Genomic DNA, 22,371 nt, shown 5'->3' on the forward strand with positions numbered 1-22,371 from the left:
TAATTCAGTAAGTCAGAAAGAGAAAGACAAATAACTACATGGTATCACTTACGGGTGGCATCTAAAATATGCACAAATGAGCCTATCTACAAAACAGAAACAGATTAACAGACATAGAGAATAGACTTGTGGTTGCCATGGGGGAGGGGAGAGGGTGTGGGATGGACTAGCAGTTTGGGATTAGTAGATGCAAACTATTATATTTAAAATGAATAAACAATAAGGTCCTCCTGTACAGTCCAAGGAACTATATCCAAATCTCCTGGAATAGACATTACTGGAAAATAATATAAAAAATAATGTGTATATATGTATGACTGAGTCACTTTGTTTTAGATCAGAAATTGGCACAGCATTGTAAATAAACTATACTTTAGTACAAAATTAAAATACAATAAAAGTTTAAGAGAGAATGCCTCTTAGTATTTTGGTCTTCAATAGGATACTGTTTGCATTTACTGATATGATAAAGTAAAAAAGGGCAGAGAATTGACCATTATGTAAACTTGTAAAGCTTTTCAGGCTATAGCACAGATATAACTAAAACTTGGAGTAATAAGTACAAGACCTTAAATATAATCTATTCTTTGATTATATGAATGTCTCATTCATGATAATTCACTGAGCTGCAGATTTGGTTTTGTACACATTTCTGAATGTGTATAATATGTAAAATAAAACCATTTTTGAAAAAAAAGGAAGAAAATAAAAATAAAATTGCTCCAGATGAGAGTAGATTGTAACACAGAGGTTTTTAGCTATACTAAACCTTAGGTTCTTTGCCATACAGCCCCTTAATTCAGGTCTTGTATCATCTTTAGCCTACATGAGGCGTTGGCCAGCTTTTTCTATAAAATGTTAGATAGTAAATAATTTATACTTTGTAGGTCAAAGAGTCTTTCATTGCAACTATTCAATTCTAATGTAGTGTGAAAATAACCACAAATAATATGTCAATGAAAGAGTGTGGCTGTGTTCCAATAAAACTTTATTTATGTAAAAGGTGAAAGATTTATACAATATGAAGAGAAACCAGATTATTGAGAACTTTGTCTAGATACTCATGTTGCAACAGAACAAAGGGTGGGGGAAAAAATGTAATTGTAATGTATACATGTAAGGATAACCTGACCCCCGTGCTGCACAGTGGGAAAATAAAAAAATTATAAAAACAAAAAACAAAACTTTATTTATGGACTTTGAGATCAGAATTTAATTTTTTTAACATTTCATTAAATATTATTCCTTTTTGTGATATTTATTTCAAATGTTTAAAAGTGTGAATACCATTTTAGCCCCTGGGTTGTGTAAAAAACAGACAGTAGAACAGATTTTGCCTACAGCATGAACATAGTCACCAACCCTTGACCTAAACTATTTGAGTTATCGTTTTACTGGCTTCTAATTAATCTTCTTTTAAACTGTCCTCCACACTATTCCAGAGATAACTCTTAACAACACAAATGTGATTACTGCATGAGAAGCTTAGAATGCTGAACAGGAGCTGTTCAGGCACTGGCTGGTTAAGAGGGTACAGGTAATCATTTCCAGACAGAGGAGGCAGGGAGTGCAGTGCAGACTGAAAACAGCAGGGCATGTGCAAAAACTGTCAGCTGCTAGAGGTGCTAATGACTTGAGGCAATGAATTAGAGAGGAGGTAGAAAAATTGGCAGGGACTTACTGCTGCAAGTCTTTCCATGCCACGTTAAGGCCATAGTTTTGTTTTGTTTTGTTTTTGTTTTTTGTGGTTTGTTTATCTTTTTTGCTGGTGAGTTGCTCTTTAAGGATTTTAAGAAAGAAAATACATGGTCTTTTTTTTTTTTATTTCAGGAACAAACAAAAACTTGTTACCCTTAGCAGTTGGAAAGGGAAGCAAATCCAAATTGCAGTTAGTTAAATAATAAATGGTGATTTTTATATGAAAAACAATCAGCACAGTTTTGCAACCCTCAATGTGTGTGTGTGTGTGTTTGTATAGAGACACCCAAAGACATGTCCAAGTAAATATACATATAAATGCCTGCTACTGGAGTTCCCTTCGTGGCGCAGTGGTTAACGAATCCGACTGGGAACCATGAGGTTGCGGGTTCGGTCCCTGCCCTTGCTCAGTGGGTTAACGATCCGGCGTTGCCGTGAGCTGTGGTGTAGGCTGCAGACGCGGCTCGGATCCCGCGTTGCTGTAGCTCTGGTGTAGGCCGGTGGCTACAGCTCCGATTCAACCCCTAGCCTGGGAACCTCCATATGCCGCGGGAGCGGCCCAAGAAATAGCAACAACAACAAAAAAGACAAAAGACAAAAAAAAAATAAAAATAAAAATAAATGCCTGCTACAGAAGTACTGTAAACACAAGCACTGGAATTCAAGTCCATTTTTTGCTTCATGTTTACCACCTACTTAGGATGAGAAATTTAGTCAATTATTTAACCTTGTCTTCTATAGCTAATAACAAGATAATTTAACTTGATGACAGCTTTCTACAATTTCTACCAATACCTGCATGTTATTGATTTACAGTAGATTTGTCTGTTTTTGATTTTTATTATATGTTTGTACAAATCATGTTTTCATGTTTTTGTTTCCAAAGGGAGCAGTGTTTTTGTTCACTGTGGAACATTTTTGACCTACTGAATATTGCCGGTAGAACTGGAGCCTTATCATTATGTTATATGCTTCTAATTGTGTTTTTTAATCGTTTGTTCATTTTTAGCCTTGGATCAACTGTGCAGTTCTCTTGTGATGAAGATTATGTCCTACAGGGTGCTAAGAGCATCACCTGTCAACGGATAGCTGAAGTCTTTGCTGCTTGGAGTGATCACAGGCCAGTATGTAAAGGTAAAGAAAAATATTTAAAATAAAAATGCTCTCAATACATTTTAGTAGTTTGAAGTTCATTCCACTGAGCATAAATTTCAATTAAATTTTTAACTTGTAATGCAGGAAATGTTTAGCTCATATATTTAACAAAACTTATTGAAAATCTATATGCAAACTGCTGTGTCAGATTCTCAAGGAGTTTGCAATCTAAAAATCATATAATAACAAATTGGAATGTTAAAATATGTACTGTAAGGCAGTGGTAACTTTTTTGGCCTTTCTTATCATGAATTATCAGTATTAATATGGATTGGGATTTTTTTGTAAACCATATTTGCACTTTCACTTGTATGATTTGCCATTGTAATTGCTCATGTGTCCAATGGTAATGATGTTGGTGTCAGTGGAGGTGGAGCACTGGTTTTGTAATTAATTTAAACTAAGACAAATCAGTGAGTGCTCCGGCTTTTCAGATTACCAATAACTGCAAGTAAGATTTACTTGCACCATGTTCTACAAATTAAATATTTCCATATAAACTAAATGAGACTCCTTCATTCTAAATTTTACCAGGCTATATTTTAAGATGAACACCTGGTTGTTTCATTCTTGTTGTTTATTGCTATTGTTACTTTTAATAATGGCATCTCTGAGTATTTCGACGTCTCAGTACTCAAAATTGCATTAGCTGCTCTTCTCCTTCAGGGAGAAAGTTTCAGTCACTACACCCTATAGAGTCCTGTCAGACAGATTCCAGTGAATAAAGAAGAGATAGAATTGAAAACTATTGTAAAGTGAAAAAAAAAATGTTTGACAACTGGTTGGATATGGAAGGAGAAAGTGACAAGAGTCAAGTTGATGTTCAAGGCTATGAGAGTAGAAAAAATTATGTTGTTAATAAGAGTAAAAAAACTGAAAAATGGAATAGTATAGGAGATTATCCATAGTTACTACAACATTTTCATTGTAGGCTTAATTTTTTAGGCACTTACTATATGTCAGGCATTGTGCTAACCACTGCATATACTCCAAATCATTCAATCCTTGAAACAAACTAATGCAGGCATTATTATCTCCACTTTAGAAATGAATATTGTAAAGCATGGAGTGATCCAGTCACTCTCCCAAGCTCAAATGCCTGGAAAATGACAGAGTCCTTAAGAAAGACTATTCATGGTCTGAAGAGGGAAGCCAGATTTTAGAACATTAAGGAAGGAATAGAAAATAATAAAATGGAAGCAAATAATGAATGGCAGTGGCAACCCAGAGTAAGAAAGGAAAGCCTAGATTTTTCTCAGGTTCAAGTAAAACTTTCATGTCACAGGTAGACGTTTATTCATTACCTTTCTCATTATGAAAGTCTTATAAAATGCCATTTGTACAGTAAGATTTAAAAAAAAAATAGTGTAATAGGGATAATGAGAAAATAAGGTAAAACAGTTAAATGATCCTAAACAAGCTTACGTTCAAGTTGGTAAAAAACAAAGAAACAACTTTTAAGAATTACTTACATGTTATATATTCTGTCAAACAAGAAGTTTACACGAAAACCACTGTCTATGAATAAAACAATGACACAGTAAAAGCAGACTTTTTCCTGGCTTTGAGATATGAAATATCATGCATTGTTCTTTGTAAAGTGGACACTGAGTAATAAATATTGTAGGACTTACTTTCATCAATGTCCTGGCCATGAATAGAACAGTTAACTCTATAAGGTTGCCTTTTTGTGGCATCTTCCACTCAAGAAAAATTATAGTTATAAGTGACAAAAGTGAAAATTCTGATTTTAAATGGTGGCATTCACATATCCTGATTCAGTTTTACATAAATTAGATGTTTACTTTTATATGGCAATTAAGAATGAGAAAATAGAGGATAGCTTCTAGAAAGGGAGATTAATATTAATGCACGGACCAAATCTTACTTAAAAAGACATGTTATAGCCAGATCATGGAATTTAAAGATTACAAAAAGTGAGATTGATACTATAAACCATCTTTTTTATTCAAAACTCTCATTTCAATAAAAAGAAAGAATAGTATTTATTATAATTGTAAATTGTTCAAAGGCAGAAATAATGTTACCTTGTTTTGTTGTTTTTCATAAACCCTATAGCACAAAGTATAGCTCTGTACTGACTTAAACCTCAAGAACTATTTTTTGAATATTAATATATGATTATTTTATTTGATTCTAAGATAGACAATTGAAACATATATTAAAAGAGACATATATGCATATATATTCATGCAACAGTAATCAGTCATTAGTTGGAAAATTTGCATATTTAAGATTCATACGTTAAATTTCATCTTAATATTTCATTTCTTCTGTAGATATTAATCATTTATCATAACTTTATTTGATCATTGCATGCAGAGCACATGTGTGTATGGTTTATAAAGGATCTTTGCTATTAGAAATTACTAGCTGTGGCGCTGGAAATAGTAATGAAGAGAGCATGCTGAAATAGTAATTGAAGTTTTAAAATGACTATCCACTGTGAGTCTGAACAAAGAATAGTTTTCATGTCTCATGGGTGCTTGAACAGAATAAATATGCTTTTTTCAAGACAGCAGCATAAATAGCAGTATCAGTGCACTGCACCTTTGAGAGGTCATTAATATAGCTGCTGTCTATGTATTGCATGGTTGAACTATCAAGAAATGGTGATTTTAAAGGGACTGAAAATTCATACAAACCACAAATTATGAGATAAAAGAAAAAGAGCAATTCAGAAATTAATATTAATGGATTTTATACAAACTTAGACAATAATTTTTATTCCCTAAATGGGATATGTATATGAGTTATTTGACAGTTTACCATTATGGAAATAATTATTCCTTTGTTGGAAATGCAATAGATATCCAAAAACTAGAGCTTATGCACATAACCTGATTTATGTACATGAATGGTATATAGAATATTTATTTTAGACATTCGTGTTGTTCAAAAAAAATAAACAGCATTTATTTGAGAATAGAGAATTGTTAACTAGAAACATTTAAGAGAGTTAATATTGACAGATGGGACAAAAAAATTTTTTGACTAATTTTCAGTCAGAATTTATTTGGCCAGCCCCATTGTTTTTGTCTGCTAAGGCACAATGGCAGAACCATTCATAGGAGTGATGGACGAGGTGATTAAGGGATGATTAGGAAAGAAGGCCAAAAAAATAAAAATATTGGAAGGAGTGGTAAAAACTAGGGAGTCACCTTTTAATTTCTTTATTCAATCAATCTTCCAGCTATTTGTTTATTCACTTATTAATATACTGATAATTTATTTTGAATTATGCAAATATTAATGAATATTAGTAGGTATGCCAGATTGAACATTATATGGGATATACAGTATGTCATGTTTTTTATTATTTTGAATTCATTTACAAGGTATAAACACAAAACTAAGTAATACACAGTAGACTGTTTTGTTGACAAGAGAGGTAAAATCCTATGCAAAATTTAGATGAGGAAGATTATTTCTATGGAAATGGTCAGGCCTTGAGCTGGAGGAAGTAGCATAAGGGCAGAAACTGGAAATGATTTCCTATTTCAACAGAGGAAGTTGGAAGTCATCCCAAATATACAAAATATGTCATGGGAAAAATCACGAAATGAATTGGCATATCTAGGGAATAAAGGTGGGGGAGGATAGGCATTTCAATTTGCCTACATGAAAGGTTACAAAGTGAAATTAGAAAGGTTATGTCATTATGATGTTATTTATAAGAAATATGAGTTTTGTCACTCCGATTTTTTATGGAATTGGCTGACTGGACTCATGCCAGGGTCTTAGTCCTGGCCAAACCATTTTGGCCAAAGAGGTTATTTTCCTATCAGATTCACACAGCCAGTAAGGAAACCAATGCTGAAGCTGAAACAAAACAAGCTTTATTCAATGACCAGAGAATGGAGAAGAAGGAACCTAGTTCACAAATCAACTTCTCTACCCAATTTAGGAGAGAGACCCAATATATAGGAGGAAAAGAATGGTAGGAATATTCAGGAGTTATCTGAGAACAGGAATGTGGTCTGGACCTGGAACTGATGCAACTCTCCTTTTCAGTCCTTGAGCAAGCTTTTCCAGTTGTTATCATGGCAATCATCAACTGTCCAGTTGCCAACATGTGTATCATTTAGCATGGTAATATATTACAGTGGGTGTATAATAAGGCTTAAGGTCTACTGAAAGTCAAATCTTCTGCCATTTGAAACTAGTTTGTTCTAGCCAGTTCTTGTTTTTGATCTTTGCAGCTTCCTCTTGAAATGTAGATAACAGTTATTGGTTTCTATTTGAGGGAGAGGCAGGGGTGTGATACAGGGGGCAACAGCCTTGGTAACAAGATGACAAAAATATGTTTCTCATATGTAATTGGTCTTTGTCCTCAATTCATAGCTCACAACTCCCCAAACTCTTAGAATTCCTATGTTGAAAGTGATAAAGATCCTTTTATTTTAATGAACTGACTTTTGAAAAGCACCAAAGAATGGAGCTAGTCGCCAGTGGAGCCAACCATGTGATTAAAGTTTGGAACTTTCAGCCCCATCCTGTGACCTCTGGGGAAAAGTGAGGGGCTAAAAGTTAAATCAGTCTTCTATGGTCAGTGATTTAATCAATCATGCCCATGTAATGAAGCCTCTATAAAGGTGCAAAAGGACTGGGATCAGAAAGCTTCTAGGTTGGAGAACACTTGGAGATTTGAGGGGAGTGATGTACCTGGAGAGGGTATAAAAGTTCCAAGTCCCTCCCCCCCATGCCTTGCCTTATGCATTTCTTTGGTCAAGCTATTCTTGAGTTTTATCTTTTTATAATATATTAGTAACCTAGTAAATAAAATATTTCTCTGAGTTCTATGAGCTGCTGTGGCAAATTAATCAAACCCCAAAGAGGATGTGGTCTTGGGAATTTCTGATTTATAGCCAGTCAGTCAGAAGTACAGCAACGAACAGAGTCTTATGACTGGTATCTGAAGTCCAAGAAGAAAGTTTTGAGAACCTCCAGTTTGTAGCCAATTGGTTAGTAGCATGGGCAACAACCTGGACTGAGACTAGCTTCTAAAGTGAAGAGGGGATGAGGAGTTACGGGAAGTCTTGCAGACTGAAACTTAACCTGTGGAATCTGATGCTATCTCCAGGTAGGTTGTTGGTGTCAGACTTGAGTTGACTTGTAGGTCACCTGGCTCATTTCCTAAGAATTGCTTAGTGTTATGAGAGAAGCTCCATCCCACAATATAGGTTGGAATTGAGCCCAGGAATCTAACTGAGTTATGTCAATCCTCCTTTGAAATGTCTCTGGAATTACTCATAAACCTCCATTACCACTGTCACCTTTCTGTAGTTCCAGTACTGCATCTGTCTCATGTCTTTTCATTCGGATGACAATTTATCATATATACTGCTGTCACATCAATCCCATCAAAATCTCACTTCTTTTATACCCTGAAAGTGTTCAAAGGCCCCACGTTGTTTTTCTTTTTTTTCTTTTTTTTTGTCTTTTTGCTATTTCTTGGGTCGCTGCCAGGCTAGGGGTCAAATCGGAGCTGTAGCCTCCGACCTACACCAGAGCCACAGCAACGCGGGTTCTGAGCCACGTCTGCAACCTACACCACAGCTCAGGGCAACACCGGATCGTTAATCCACTGAGCAAGGGCAGGGACCGAACCCGCAACCTCATGGTTCCTAGTCGGATTCCTTAACCACTGCGCCACAACGGGAACTCCCCCCATGTTGTTTCTTAATTTCATACTGTAAGCTAGTGAGGAGAAATAATCAAGTATATGAATTCAGCTATCAGACCATGCCAATTTAAATACTTGGTCATCTACATAAATAATTGACCTTCTTTATAATTATCAGATTTCTTATTTGTAAAAGGAATGCTACAATATATCAATGCCTACTCCATAGAGAGTTAATAATTTGTATGAAGATGGAAGAAGAATCCAAATAAAAGCACTTAGTATATGAACTAAAACACAAGCATATAATGAATAGAGGTGTTGGTAGTTGTAATGGTGCTGCTGCTAATAATTGTTAGCTCATCTGATTTCTAAAACCATTCATGATTTATCTCCATCCATTTGTTTCTTTAACTCTTACCAAAGATTTTTACCAGCATCTTAATGCTGAGCAGAATCACCAGCCCTAATTTTGATATATGTCTGACCTGTCCTAAATGAAAACCTAACTATTAGCCATATTCTGCCCACTTTTCAAAGTCTTACTCAAATTTTGCCTCCTCAAAAAATTATTTCCTGATTTCTGTTATCCATTACCCCCACTTCTTTAACATTATTTCACATTTACTGTCTTTACCACACAGTTTAGCATTCACACCTATCTTTTTTTGGCACGGTTCTTAATCATCTCATGGGCAGTAGATTGCTTCTTCAACCAAAACCACCTCAGAAAGAACAAAATAATTGACACTTCTAAGGTGCTTGAGGAGTTCCTGCTGTGGCACACTAGTTTAAGAACATGACTGCAGTGGTTTTGATCTCCAGTGGATTACAGGATCCAGTGTTGCCACAGCTGTGACATAGAAGCGAGGTGCAGTTCAGATTCAAACCCTGGTCCAGGAACTTCCATATGCTATGAGTGCAGCCATTTAAAAAAAATACATACATACATAAATAAAGTACTTGAATTTTCAGTGGATCTATTTTGGGCGTTGCCAAGAAGAAGACAGTTACCATTTTGATCTATCCACCTACTCCCTTTGATTAAATAGAAGAATTATAATCAGGCTCAATTATTTTCTTTATATACGAAGTAAAAAAAATGATATACACTTTATGTGATAGATAATTGCTGGCCAAATATCAGAGCTATAACCTTAATTAACCAGTATTTATTAAGCACTTTGTGGGTCTTATAGTTTACAGAATTCTTTTACAGCTGTTATAAGTTCCTTCTCATATTTTTATTCTTCTTCATAATATTAGTCCAGTGACTATGATGCCCATATTATTGTGCACATGATAGTTGCTAAATAAACATTTTGAATAAATACTGTGGGGAGATTTAGTTAATTAGAGTAAACTGTTTAAGAAGATGGTAGTGTGCTGATTGTAATCAGACAAAGTTGCCCTGGTAGAAAGCTTCCTGTTATGCAAAGGTAATTAGAAAATTTTGCCTGAGAGCAAACCAGGAAGAGCCTGCTGAAATTTATCAACCAGAAACACACATAGCAGGTGTTTTTCTATAGTTGTTACTGATGCTGTCTTAGTTTCATGGAATAATGTTACAGATGAGATGATGCATAATAAGGATGGTATTAGCAATTAATAGAGTGACATATGGTGAAGAAGATTGGCAGATGGTATAAATACGGATATTTATCATACATTCAAGTCATACATTTATCATACATACATTATCATACATTGATGATCATTTTTTCTAAAAAAATAGTACTTTGTATTTTTTATATGATTTTTATGAGCAAATAAATTTTACTAATTTCTAACAATGTGCACATTTTAATGATGTTTACATGATTTTTGATGGAGATGACTAGTGAGGCATTTATGTTAAATCATTTCAAAGTTAAAAAATACAAGAACGGAAAGTTCGCATTTCTGTAATGCCCTTGCAAAAATTGTTCAGAAATACATTGTATGTATCTTGCCTACCTCAGAAATTACTATAAAAATATGTAAATCATTAGCAAATAAATGATGCCATTTAGGCACTTTGAGGGGTACTCCATAGATATATGGGAGAACCTTCTATTTCCAGTTCACCCATTTCCTGGGAGTATGCCCTTACTTACCCTGTTAAACCTCTCTTGAGCTTGAGTTTGCTTTCTTGTAAATTGAGGGAGTATGTACAAGTTGATTACTGTGGACTTTTCCCAGCTGTAAATTCTAAATATTCCTAAGTACAATTACTGCTTTGCTGGATTTTATAACATGTTAAGTTTATTTTTGGTTCAATGTTGGCTTTACTTTACTCTGGCCTCTATAAAGAAATACTATAAATGCAGTGGCTTATAGAAAACAAAAATTCATTTCTCATAGTTCTGGAAGCTGGAAGTCTAAGATCATGTGTCGTCAGGACAGCTTCCTTCTCTTAACCTTCAAACTGTAACTTCACGTGGTAGAAGGTGTGAGAGATTTCTTTTAGGTATCTCTCTCCCCCCACCCTTCGATCTCTTTTATAATGCCACTAATATCATTTATGAAGGCTGAAACCTCACACCTATTCATCCCCCAAAGACCCTACCTCTTAATACCATAACATTAGGAGTTAAGATTCAATATATAAATTTTGGTGGGAGTGGGGACAAAATTACTTAGTGTATGGCAATGTTTGCCTTTACCTTTGCAGTCCCAGTATTTGTTTCAGTTCCTGGTATACAGTAGGCAATAATAATAATAATATCTAATAAACTTTTGATAACAAAATATCATTTTCTATTGCACTATATTTTGGGTAACAGTTTAAAAATAGTAAAAAGTTGCTTTTAGCTAGTGTCAAAACTATGGTTATTAATCATCTAACTGATTCAAAGTAATTTCTATTCTATGGATCTTTCATACCCCATTTATTATTAAAAAAGATAATTTCATATTAAGTAAGAGAGTATTTGTGTTCATGTATTTTCTTACTATTAAATATACCCCTATGGTATTTCTTTTTGTCTTTTTAGGGCCTCACCTGTGGCATATGGAAGTTCCTCAGGCTAGGGATCAAATTGGAGCTGTAGCTGCCAGCCTACGTCACAGCCACAGCAATGCCAGATCCAAGTCGTTTCTGCAACCTACACCACAGCTCAAGGCACTGTTGGATCTTTAACCCACTGAGCGAGGCCAGGGATCAAACCTGCATCCTCATGCATACTAGTCTGGTTCGTAACCACTGAGCCACGACAGGAACTCCTGTTGATTTTAAACAATGTACTTTTAGGAAAATAAAGTTGGTTAAAATATGATTATTGATTCTGCTACATGCTAATTAAATTTTTGAGAGTATTTAACTATGAAGTGAAAATTTAATAATTAAAATTAGTCAATAACAAATTTAGGAGAGTTGGGAAAGAAAAATAAAACAGAAACAAATCTTTAATTTTTAGCATACATAATTTTAATGGCCTACGGACTTGAAATTTAATGGAGATAAAGTGGACTATGCTGTGATCAAAGCACAGATAACTGAAGAAATGAAAATAATGATGAATAAATAACGCATGGTTTAGCTGAACTAAGCAAGAAGAAAACTTGAAATTTATTATTTTATACAAGGTTGAACAAATGGAAACCAATAAAATTAGAAATAGAAATTCAAAATTTGTGGAAGAAACTACCTATTTAAAAGGAAATTTCAAAGAATTCTTAAAATGAAGTGATTTCTTTTGTTTTTTTTTTATAGTAAATCTGTGAGATCCTTTAATGTAGAACATTTTATTTCCTGTGTTTGCTGACAGGCTGTGCTATTTTTATAAAGCACCTGGGATATCTATAATGACTTAATAGTCTCCAATTATTCTGATCACATAAAAATGTAGGAAAACTAAAGATAGTAATGTGAGGACTCAGCTTCCCCATAATGCAGACTTCTCTTTGTTTTAAAATAGCAGTAAACCCTTCTAAATGTAAAAAAAAGAAAAAAGAAAAAAAGAAAAAAAATGTGGTACGTATATACAATGGAATACCATTCAACCATAAAAAGAATGAAATAATGCTATTTGCAGCAGCATAGATAGACCTAGGGATTATCATACTAACTGAAGTAAATCAGACAGATAAAGACAAATATTACATTATATCACTTATATGTAGAATCTAATAAAATGATACAAATGAACCTATTTAAAAAACAGAAACAAACTTACACATTTCAAAACCAATTGTATGGTTAGCATGGGTGAAACTGTTGTGGGGAAGGAAGAATTGGGGTAGGAATAACACATACACAGTACTATAAATAATAGATGATTAATAAGAACCTGCTTTATAGCACAGGAAAATCTACTCAATATTGTAATAACCTATATGGAAAAAAGAATGAATATATGTATATGTATGACTGATTCACTTTGCTATATACCTGAAACTAATACAACATTGTAAACCAACTATACTCCAATAAAATAAAAATAAATAAAATAAAATAGCAGTAGAGGTACTTGAGGGCAGGAGAGTTTATAGATAAAATAATCATAGTGTCTTCTTTAGGATGTCTAATACTTTGTATATGCACTCAAAATGAAAAAAAAAAAGTGTATCATGAAAAGTGTAAGATACAATGTAAAATGATTCAAACCTGGGAAAGACACCAAAAAAAAAAATGAAAGGCATGGGGAAAATATACAGACATGACTGGTGAGAAAGGAAAAAAAATTAATACTTAAATTTATTGATTTGAAGTTTTTTTAAATCATGTTTTTCCCTGGATATGAACATACAGAATTTATCAAATTTTAAGACCTTTTCTTTTATTAAGGCATAAACTACATTCTGCTGCTTAGCTAATCTTTTAATACTTTTTGTGGATCTGTGTGTAACAGTATCAGCATCCTCAACAACTATCAATGCCTGGTACATGGTAGCTGTACTCACAAATACTTAAATGAATGAATGTTTTGTCTTCCTCTATGCTAGACACAGTGTAGGAAGCACAGAATAGAACTGAACAAATCATTCCCTTAAGGAATTTATAGTCTCATTGAGAACACAGTACACTCAAAACAAAACAACCAGAGAAATCCCTAAAGCAACAGAGACAGGGTTGCACAGACAATAAGTCATAAAGAAAACTTAAAACATGGAAGTACAGAAGACAGAAATCATAATATTAACCATTGAGTAATAAATACCAGTGACCATGAAAATATCACTTAATCACTTTCTCTCTGACTTGAGTATTACTAAATATTTCTTTATTTTGGAAATTATTCATTTATTTAATAGCACTGATATTTAAGGCCTAATTATGTATTCAGTTTAGGGAGAAAAAGAATGAGCTAGAAATTACTGTTCCTTAAGAAGATCAATGGTCTACGTTAGTTTGAAAAACACAACAGAAATATATTCTTCACAGTATGTGACAGTATGAGATACTGCAGATAAATGAATATAGGACTTTCCATTTAAGAGGATAAGCTAACCAGTCTGCCTAGACGAGTTCAGAAAACTTCATGAAAGGAGACCAAAAAAAAAAAAAAAAAGTTCCTGTCGTGGCTCAGTGATTAGCGAACCTGACTAGTATCAATGAGGATGCAGGTTTGATCCCTGGCCTTGCTCAGCAGGTTAAGGATCTAGCATTGCCAATTGCCATAAGCTGTGGTGTAGGTTGCAGACATGGTTCAGATCCTGTGTTGCTCTGGCTGTGGTGTAGGCTGGCAGCTACAGCTCCAATTCAACCCCCAACCTGGGAACCTCCAAATGCCATGAGTGCAGCCCTAAAAAGACAAAAAGAAAAAAAGAAAACTTCATGAAAGGAATGATTTAGGGAATTCAGAAGGCATACAGACCTATATAGAAATTGAGAGATGGGAAGGTTGTCAAGGTAGAGAAAACAGTGTATAGAGCTGCAGGGTCATGAAAGAGACCCGTATTAGAAAGAGAAAGAAATAATGGTGCATGAATTATGGAAGAGTATAAACTTACTGAGAGTAGGAAAAATTGGGAAATATGTTTGGCTGGACAAATAGATCTTATTGTGATTGGCTTCATATGCCAATGCCAACATAAATATTGAGTTTCAGGTTGGATTCATGAAGAAGATTTTGCTTTTTGCCTTTTAAAAAAGAAAAACAATATGGTATGTTAATGTATTGAACAATTATTTATTGAGTGATAATTATGCACCAGTCAGACACTATGTTAGGTAATAGGAATAAAAAAGATAGCTAGGATAAAATCCCTGCCTGCAGTGAATTTATTCTCACTGTTGGGGGACAGTAGGAGTTCCAAAGTTGATATACATTTAATATATGATATTTTATCATAAACTCCATGCTATAGCTGTATAAAGGTGTGTGTTCTGGAGGTCAACAAAAAAGTGTTCCCACCAGAGGAAGAATATGAACCTTGAAGACTTAGTAAACAAGGCTAATGAGGAGAATGGTGGTGAATGTGAAGGGTACACCAGATAGAGGGAACCACATCAGCAAAAATATAAAATATGTTATAGAAAATAAAGTTTGAATGGAGAGAGGCAACAGTGAGGAGATAACAGAAAAGAATTGTGTTATGACACCACAGGGAGGAGTGTGTGGTCATATTATAAAGGAGATATGGTCAACATTAAGTGCTGTGAAGTAGTCACGAAATAAGAACTTGTTGAATTCAACAACCAGGAGGTCATCGGTGACCAAGGTAAAATCATTTACATTAGAATTGATGATGTGGAAGACACACAGCTATAGCTGGGGAGTAATGAGGTGAGAAAATTGAGGCTTAAAGTGAAAAGCAGAGCTTGACTGAAGCAAAGGCAAGAGCTAGTTTAGACAGAGAGAGACATACAACTTGAGAAAGATCATTTTTAAGATGTGGAAGATTTAAATAATGACAACAAAGATCCAGTGTGTGAGAGGTTGCAAGCACAGGTGAAAGCTAGGCCAGTTGGAAGATATTATTCCCAGACATGAAGGGTCTAGCAGGATTTAGAATAGAGGGGATGCCACTGCTCTTGGATAGATAGGAGTTAACACACCATCTCCCTTGAGGTGGGAGACTCTGAGAAAGGAACTCACATTATACAGATAATTTTACAAGTGGGGAAACCAAAGAAAGGATCATTCTCAAATGTGTGCATCCCTACTCTCTGCATTTTTTTTTCTGTAAATTAGGTGATGTTATCTGAGGAGAGGGAGGAATCTAGCAATTTTGTGATGAGCTAGGATGGAAATAAAGATATAACTGATAGGAAGAGGGATCTGGGAGAAGTCACCAAATTGCCTCTGAGAAATAGAATTATACCCTGAGGGTTTCATTTAGCCCAGTGGTCCTCATCCCAGCCTGCACATTACAATCAACTGGAGAGCTTTTAAAGTAAAAATCTATGCCTGAGTCCAAACTCACACTAATTAAATCGAAGTCTCCAGAGGATAATTGAGTTAATAAATCCCTTCTGAGATAAATTGGTCAATTTAACTGCATTGAGGATTCGAAAAACAACTTGAAATCATATTCTGTTTTCTTAGGGAGATTCTCTCTCATTCCCAAGTAGTAATGTACTCACTGGCAGACTGGGTGGAACGTTTAGTTACACATATCATATTCCTGTTCTACAGAGTGGCAAAGTGGCAATTTGATGCATTCAGGTCACCGAGCCGGAGCAGCAGCTCCCCACTTCCACTTCTTACTGGACATATCCAGATACTGAGAGCAATATAAATTTGCATGTTAAATGTCAAAGATGGACTCATTTTCATACTTATCATGTATTACCAGCTGGAAATGGCATTGATTTATTTTTGAGATAAGTGTTTCTTTGGAAGAAATGAAATGGGGTCACAAATGAATAGGCTGCACTTCATTTGCACTCCCGCTGTCCCTTTCAACCACCTTTAGCTTCTATATTTCAAAGAAACAAGACAAGACTAACGTAGGTTTGCAGCATGGAAATAATTTTGAGAAGAAAATTAAATAGCTAAATATGACGTTATGAAACATGATTTCTTTTTAAAGTTTGTCAAAAGCGGCATTTCAACATATGCTTTACTTTTACCCCTCTTTTACTTGCTGGCTATTGATAATGCAGTTTATGCAGCTTTTGTTTTACTGGCTTATCATTTCAACTATTTTATTAAAAATACTTATTTCAAATTTCCCATTTATATTACATAGTTAAGGTCAATATTTATGACTGATTTTTTTTTTTTTTTTTTTTTTTGCTGAGTACAATTTCACTAAAAAATCCTTCGTTCTGGCACAGGGAACAAAAGATACATCTTGGATCATTTCAAATGTTTCCCATTTTCTGAAATGATGTTCTGAACCTATTAAAAGTTAGTAATTAAGTTCATGGTCATTTTCTTGGACTCGGGTAAACTTCTCTTTCATGTTTTGAGGGAAAAATATCCATGCTTAGCAAGATCTACACTTACATATTTATTATAATAAAAACTACTTTGGATATTATGATATCATTAATAAGCATAAACAATCTTACATCTCCCTTGATACTTCCACCAAATTCTAACCAAAACAAAACAAAACAAAACAAGAAAGTCTTTATCTATAACAAGCATAAAGCAAAAGAAATGAAGAATTGCTTTTCTAAATTTGTTTCCCCAAGGATCAAATGTGGCTTTCTACGAGTATATAAGAAATGGTTTCTTTTTTTTTCTTTTTGGCTCTTTTTTTAGGGCCACACCCACAGTATATGGAAGTTCCTGAGCTAGCAAGATGGGATCCAAGCCAAGTCTGCGACCTACACCACAGCTCACAGCAACAACAGATCCTTAACCCATTGAGTGAGGCCAGGGATTGAACCTGTGTCCTCATGGATATTAGTTGGGTTAGTTACTGCTGAGCCACAGCAGGACTCTAAGAAATGTCTTCTGAAAAGCTTCTCATTTACCATTGTTTTCATTTATTTTGCTCTTTTCTGCATAAAATTTATTTCCAAATTGTGCAAGTATGACATGTGGTATTTTTCTTATCTGTTTAGAATATTTTAAAAAGAAAATTAAAACATCATAAAGACCATGTTGCAGGAAAATGTTTTGGGAGGTTTTCACAAAATTACTCCAGTTTTTTGTTTTCATTTTATAACTATAAAATATTTATTAATTACACACAGCAGCATTTCTTCTGAACTATGCATAATAAAGGCTGCATTTGGCTTTTTTAACCTGCTCTTTTATTTATTTCATTCCTAGGAAGTAATGACAATTCACTAATATAAACATATTTTTTTCCCAGTAAGGCAAAACTGCCTGATAAAGTTAAAACCTGGGAGGAATATGATTAGGTTGTTTTAGAAATTATAATAACTAAGGAAGAAAATAGAGGACATTGTCAGAGAGTATACTTAGAATTTAAAAGTAGCAATTTCAAACAAATTGTAAGAAAGACATTGAAATGGACCTACAAACTTATAAATATAATACAGCTCAGTAGTACTTTTAGGTGCTGAAGAATAGAAGAAAAAAAATATTTGAAGGCGAATACAGCTAAAAAAACTGAAATTGCACTATAGAGACTTGGCTAGGGAACTCTGACTTTAAAAGGCAAGTGCGAATCATAGATGGATGAACATATGACCAGGAGGTAACTTTGGTCATACCTGGTTCTAACTGCTAGGTAAGAACAATTGACTAAGGCCAAGAAGGGCTAGAAATGTGAAGTAAGCTTAAAAAATAATAATTTAAAAGGTTTTTATTTATATGAGGTAATGAAAAATTATATACATGTATATATAATTTAGGATAATACTTCTTAATGTTATCTTTGAATATTAGTAATTAATAAACACATAGCAAAGGCATGTCTATTCAGAAAAATAGATGTATTTTTACTTTGACTATGGAACTGGTCAGAATTTCTAATATTTTCATCTTTATTATCAAAATTAGAGATTTAGTATTTAAAAAAATCTCCCCAAGATACTGGTCTGGGCTTAATATTTTGGAAGATGCTGGTTTGGTATGGCGATCATTTTCTAACAGTTCTCACCTATAACAGCCTCTCTTCACATTATTACTACTAGAGTATGCTTATTAAAAACTTTCTTTCAGTATGCCATTCTGTTCTACAGATAATTCATTGGTTTACTGTTCAAGTCAAAATTCCTTAAGCTGATATTTTGGAGTCTCTAAAAACTGATCCTGAACTTATTTTGAGCTATATTTCTTCTTAGTACCAAACATAAACATTTCTTCAGAATGGTAGATATGACCACACCCTCTTCTAAAATGTACTTTAGTAAAAAGAAACCCAGATTAGAGTCAGAATAACTGAGTTCAAAAAATATTTCCTCTATCTTATGTTTATGGTGATAATATCAATAATTTCTTTAATTTCCTCTTCATAACAGAAATTATGCTAACTACTTTTACATATATTATCCATAATTAATGCAATAATTTTGCCACTTATAGATGAAAAAGTAGGTCAAGGAATTTGCTCAAGAAAACACAGCTTTTAAGTGCTGGAACCAGGATTCAAATGTAGTTGCGTTATGATTTCATGTTGTTTTCATCATACCAAAACATGGCAAAGTGAAGAATGTACAACCATAGACATAGTGAGTACTAGTTAAATTTTTCATAGTTTTTTATAACGTTTTGGCTCTTGTGAAGCTTTTGCAAATAAGATTAACTCTCAGTTTCAGCCTGCATAAGACTTTTGGCCTTGTGGGAACTGCTTTTAACCCTGACTCAGCAGCATTTGTGGATTTCATACAAATAATTTTCTTGAATTATCTTCTCCTTTTTCTGGTTCATCTCCATTGAGTTATCCTTTAGAAAAGTTCCCCTTCTCTCCTTAAAACTAAGTTTCTGCTCAGATTCCAAACTATAATCTGTCTAGTTGGCAGATGGATGTTCATAGCTTCATCTTTTATTTTCTTCAAAGTCAAGCTTTATGATAAACACTGGCATGCCTAATTATACTTCAATAGTGTACCCCTGGAAGGTTGAGGTTACTGTTAATCCATACATTGTTTGGTTTTGAAAGAAGTGGGCAGTTTTATATATGGATATTCAGGCCCTATAGCCATGATTTTGAAGAGTAAAGGGAAACAAATATTGCTCATCAAGGAAGAATTTGAGTGTGTGAGAAGTGGAGAAAAGACCTGAAAAGTTGTTGGAATATTGAGCATATATTATCCCAATATAATATTGGAAAGAAGTGGAAATCTTAGGAAAAGATAGCCAAGTGAGAAATCCTTGGGTCACATAAAGAAAATATTTATAAAAAACAGAAGGATCTAATATTTAATCATAAATTGTTTATGTTTCTATGATATAAATTCCCTACCTTGTCTCATTGCTCTAAGCCTTCATTAATAGTTGTTTCTAGTAGCTGATAAGGACTAGGGGAAAATAGGCAATAAATCTAAAGGATACCTGTTTCCTTTTCCAATTATTAGAGTTTTGTTTGTGTTCTTTTTTCTCTATTTTTAATTTTTTTTATTTCTCCAATACATTATTTTTTTTTTCTACTGTACAGCATGGTGACCCAGTTACACATACATGTATACATTCTTTTTTCTCACATTATCCGGCTCCATCATAAGTGACTAGACATAGTTCCCAGTGCTACACAGCAGGATCTCATTGCTAATCCATTCCAAAGGCAATAGTCTGCATCTATTAACCCCAAGCTCCCAATACATCCCACTCCCTCTCTCTCCCCTTGGCAACCACAAGTCTGTTCTCCAAATTCATGATTTTCTTTTCTGTGGAAAGGTTCATTTGTGCCCTGTATTAGCTTCCAAATATCAGTGATATCATACGGTATTTGTCTTTCTCTTTCTGACTTACTTCACTCAGTATGAGAGTCTCTAGTTCCATCCATGTTGCTGTAAATGGCATGATTTTGTTCTTTTTTTGTGGCTGAGTAGTATTCCATTGTGTATATATACCACATCTTCCTAATCCAATTGTCTGTCGATGGACATTTGGATTGTTTCCATGTCTTGGCTACTGTGAATGGAGCTGCAATGAACGTGTTTGTTTTTAATGAAGTTGAGAATTCTCATCTGTTGTATAAGCTTCATTTCTTTAAAGCATGAGAAGACATATGGGTTGTTCTTTTGGCAAAGCTTTTGATACATGCCTGATGCATCAGGGGCTCTGGTGATATAAGCAGTAGTGATTCTTTTTTCAGCCTTGTGGCCTCAGTATATGCTTCCTAGGATTGTCAGAAGAATGTGTTAAGAACTGTGAAGGATCTGCTTTAGCATACTTTCAAGTAAAAAGTTAGCTTTTCACTGATTAGTCACTTTTATGATGCCGGAGACTACCACGAGTCAAAAGACCCTCTAGGTCAGAGAAAAAGTTTACTACTCACAGCAAGAATACTAGGCAGAACACGGACATTGCTGCCGCTTTTCTGAATCCCAGTTGCTATAAGAACACATGAAGTGGGTCAGATAACAGCAATTTATGCACTGAATTGCATTATAGGAAAGGAACCCTGAGCATATGGAACCCAAATATTTTATAATTATAGCATGCTAGTCCTTTGCTTGAGAGGGAGACACTATTTTCCAAGACAGAAAATAAACTTTTGCTCTGGAAGAAGATATTTTTTCTCTCTCTTCCAATGCATGTCAATATACAAACAACCTTAAAGAAGGTACTCCAAAGTTAAAGCAGTCAGTTCTTTGCTTTCAAGATGTGTACAACCATGATAGACCCATAGAGAGTAGTCTGACGATATTCACCTCTCATTTCTACATCTTGACTTCTAGCTCATTTTCCCATGAGAAATCCCATTTTCAGACACTCTGATTAATCTGAATGCCAGAGGCTGGAAACAAATCCATTCAACTTTTGTCATACAGCATTTAATTAAGATTGGTATCATCAAGGCTCCAAATTGCAAAATAAGGCCAGTCTCTAGGGACCCAGACACAACCAGCAGAACAAATCACATCAACCATCAGTGTTTACCTTAGAAATCCAGGTGATTTTCTACTTTCATTTCCATATTGATCATTACACTTATTCCAAGGCATTAATCCAGATACTATGAGATGTGTTAACAATTGCCTTGGCCCACAAGGTAGAAGTACAGGGCAATTCTGCTGATCTCAGGGGACAGCAGTGAGTGATGGCTCGAAGTGAGATCTTAATTCTATGCTCAGGAATTGAACCTGGATGAAAACCAGGAATCTTAGTCACAAGATCAGCTTAAAAGCAGATTTGCCCTGATTCTTGCCCCCCTTTGAAAGCAAGAATGTTTCAAGGTGGCAGGGACAGTAAAAATAGGTACAAAGTTTATTGTTAGAAACACAGTACAGCATGTGGGAGAGCACACAGAGAATAATCTGTTTAGCTAAGGCAGAAGCAAAGCAGTAATACCTACTAAAAGGAGGAATGCAGGTGCCAGCATTCCTCTGAGTGAGAAGTGCACCAGAGATGTGGTTTAAACGACTTACATTGGGCAATTCTTCTGAGTCTTTGTTTTTTTCCTTTGGCCACTTATCTCGTTTCATTTTTCACACCTGACCAGACCCAGGGCCCTCCCCAATCTGCATGCCTGTCTTTTGGCCAAGATGGATTCCAAAGAAAAGAATTGTGGGAAGGTTTTCCAGGCTTATTATTGTCTGGCACACCCTCCCTTTCTGAGCCAGATGGGTCTCTCTGCACATGTGTAGTTGGGGTCTCCCTGACCCTGAGGATGGGGAGTATGTGACCTCTTGGTCTTTTGCCCTCCTGTCATTACCATTGTTTAACGTGTCCAGAGAATACAAACACCAGTTATGTGCTTTGTGCTTTTTGTTATTTCTCTCTTGAAATATAGATAGGTGGCTATTTGTAAATGTCTATCCTGGAGCCCATCTATCTCCTGCCTCACTACTATCTCTCACACCCCTGGCCAGTAAGTTGAGGCTCACCTGAAATCCTTACAGAACAGAGGTGGTG

At 34.7% G+C, this 22,371-nt stretch overlaps 1 protein-coding gene across 2 annotated transcripts in view; it reads left to right on the top strand.

Moving 5' to 3' along the window:
* The window catches only part of CSMD3 (CUB and Sushi multiple domains 3), a 1,203,192-nt gene that overhangs the window by 539,043 nt on the left and 641,778 nt on the right, over positions 1–22,371 (top strand). For both annotated transcript variants that reach the window (XM_047783389.1, XM_047783390.1), the window contains one exon: positions 2,708–2,832. In XM_047783389.1, coding sequence (XP_047639345.1) covers positions 2,708–2,832 — 125 coding nt within the window. The remainder of the gene's footprint in view (positions 1–2,707; positions 2,833–22,371) is intronic.

This window comes from Phacochoerus africanus, chromosome 6, assembly GCF_016906955.1.
Source record: "Phacochoerus africanus isolate WHEZ1 chromosome 6, ROS_Pafr_v1, whole genome shotgun sequence".
NCBI classification, from domain to species: domain Eukaryota; kingdom Metazoa; phylum Chordata; class Mammalia; order Artiodactyla; family Suidae; genus Phacochoerus; species Phacochoerus africanus.